This window comes from Dufourea novaeangliae, unplaced genomic scaffold, assembly GCF_001272555.1.
Source record: "Dufourea novaeangliae isolate 0120121106 unplaced genomic scaffold, ASM127255v1 scaffold14, whole genome shotgun sequence".
NCBI lineage: Eukaryota > Metazoa > Arthropoda > Insecta > Hymenoptera > Halictidae > Dufourea > Dufourea novaeangliae.
The window spans coordinates 3,686,906-3,689,340 of NW_015373890.1; the positions used below are offsets into that span (position 1 = coordinate 3,686,906).

General features: G+C 40.8%; 1 protein-coding gene across 3 annotated transcripts in view; it reads left to right on the forward strand.

The window, feature by feature from the left end:
• Positions 1-1,883, forward strand: part of LOC107187242 (polyubiquitin) — a 4,000-nt gene extending 2,117 nt beyond the window's left edge. Inside the window, exon 3 of one of the 3 annotated variants that reach the window (XM_015575281.1) lies at positions 184-1,883. In XM_015575281.1, the coding sequence (XP_015430767.1) occupies positions 184-1,548 (1,365 nt within the window). In that variant the 3' untranslated portion in view covers positions 1,549-1,883. Of the gene's footprint in view, positions 1-10 lie in introns of all 3 variants that reach the window. The other 2 variants (XM_015575297.1, XM_015575289.1) reach the window with 2 other exon arrangements.
• Positions 1,884-2,435: the final 552 nt, after the last annotated feature.

Here is a 2,435-nt window from a genome sequence, read left to right on the forward strand (position 1 = left end):
GATAAAGAAGGAATTCCTCCAGACCAGCAGCGTTTGATCTTTGCTGGCAAGCAACTGGAAGACGGGAGAACCCTCTCAGACTACAACATCCAGAAGGAGTCCACGCTTCACTTGGTGCTTCGACTTCGAGGAGGAATGCAAATCTTTGTAAAAACGCTCACAGGGAAAACCATCACCTTGGAGGTAGAGGCTTCAGACACAATAGAGAATGTGAAGGCAAAGATTCAAGATAAAGAAGGAATTCCTCCAGACCAGCAGCGTTTGATCTTTGCTGGCAAGCAACTGGAAGATGGGAGAACGCTCTCAGACTACAACATCCAGAAAGAGTCCACGCTTCACTTGGTGCTGCGACTTCGAGGAGGAATGCAGATCTTTGTAAAAACGCTCACAGGGAAAACCATCACCCTGGAGGTAGAAGCTTCAGACACAATAGAGAACGTGAAGGCGAAGATACAAGATAAAGAAGGAATTCCTCCAGACCAGCAGCGTTTGATCTTTGCTGGCAAGCAACTCGAAGACGGGAGAACGCTCTCAGACTACAACATCCAAAAAGAGTCCACGCTTCACTTGGTGCTGCGACTTCGAGGAGGAATGCAGATCTTTGTAAAAACGCTCACGGGGAAAATCATCACCCTGGAGGTAGAGGCTTCAGACACAATAGAAAACGTGAAAGCGAAGATTCAAGATAAAGAAGGAATGCCTCCAGACCAGCAGCGTTTGATCTTTGCTGGCAAGCAACTGGAAGACGGGAGAACCCTCTCAGACTACAACATCCAGAAGGAGTCCACGCTTCACTTGGTGCTTCGACTTCGAGGAGGAATGCAAATCTTTGTAAAAACGCTCACAGGGAAAACCATCACCTTGGAGGTAGAGGCTTCAGACACAATAGAGAATGTGAAGGCAAAGATTCAAGATAAAGAAGGAATTCCTCCAGACCAGCAGCGTTTGATCTTTGCTGGCAAGCAACTGGAAGATGGGAGAACGCTCTCAGACTACAACATCCAGAAAGAGTCCACGCTTCACTTGGTGCTGCGACTTCGAGGAGGAATGCAGATCTTTGTAAAAACGCTCACAGGGAAAACCATCACCCTGGAGGTAGAGGCTTCAGACACAATAGAAAACGTGAAAGCGAAGATTCAGGATAAAGAAGGAATTCCTCCAGACCAGCAGCGTTTGATCTTTGCTGGCAAGCAACTGGAAGATGGGAGAACGCTCTCAGACTACAACATCCAGAAAGAGTCCACGCTTCACTTGGTGCTGCGACTTCGAGGAGGAATGCAGATCTTTGTAAAAACGCTCACAGGGAAAACCATCACCCTGGAGGTAGAGGCTTCAGACACAATAGAAAACGTGAAAGCGAAGATTCAGGATAAAGAAGGAATTCCTCCAGACCAGCAGCGTTTGATCTTTGCTGGCAAACAACTGGAAGACGGGAGAACGCTCTCAGACTACAACATCCAAAAGGAGTCTACATTGCATTTAGTATTACGTCTTCGGGGGGGAATGCAAAATTTTACTGTCTTTGATGAAAAAGTACATTCTAGTTAATCAATGGGAAATTAACTCTCCTGGTAGTCAGTTTGATGTAGATGACCAGTCGAACAACAGAGACACTTTGCAGTTAGGAACTCTATGAAAGTCTTCAAACTGACTGCTGGGAATAACATCTCGATCAGCAATTTCTAGAAAAATTGATAGTATTGATAGTGACATTATACTACTTTTTTTTATATACATTTCGTGTTCGGTACTACTTGCTGTCAGTATGTATTTCTTTATTCGTATATAGTAACAAGAGTGGCAAGTTGTATTGATCCAATTATATGTAAGGACACAATCTTGTAATGCACTTGTCTCCATTAAAGCATCTCCATGAAAGATAACTTTGTTGTACAGTTGTGAATTTTTCCTTTAGTTTTTTTTCTATCATGTGTACTTATTTCACAGAGACACCCCTATTTTTATTATCAAACTAATTTAGACTCGCGTTGTCTATTCTTTATAAAAATTAAGTCCATTACTTTTAATTATTTTTGTTTTATGTAATTATATGGAATTATGGTAAAGCTATCCTCTTCACAGAAAACATTTTGATGCTACACTTATTATAATTGCACGTTAGCTTTTTAAAGATGCATGAAATGTTCTAATGGTACTACGGTTTCACTGGAAAACCGCGTTTCTGGTAACCGAACAGCTTGAAAAGTAGGTATACGAAGTATTTTAATACATGTAATATCAATAATAGTATTATTTATATTTTGAAAATTAATTAGTATTGTATGTCACTAAAGTTTTACAGATCGTGGTGTCGGTAAGAAATATACATGTATTCACCAATTTTTTGTATCCCTTAAGATGGGTTGTTTTTATGTATGTTTCAATTCTTTCATCGTATTGCATTCACTTAAAAATAGTTAAGATACTGCAATGTT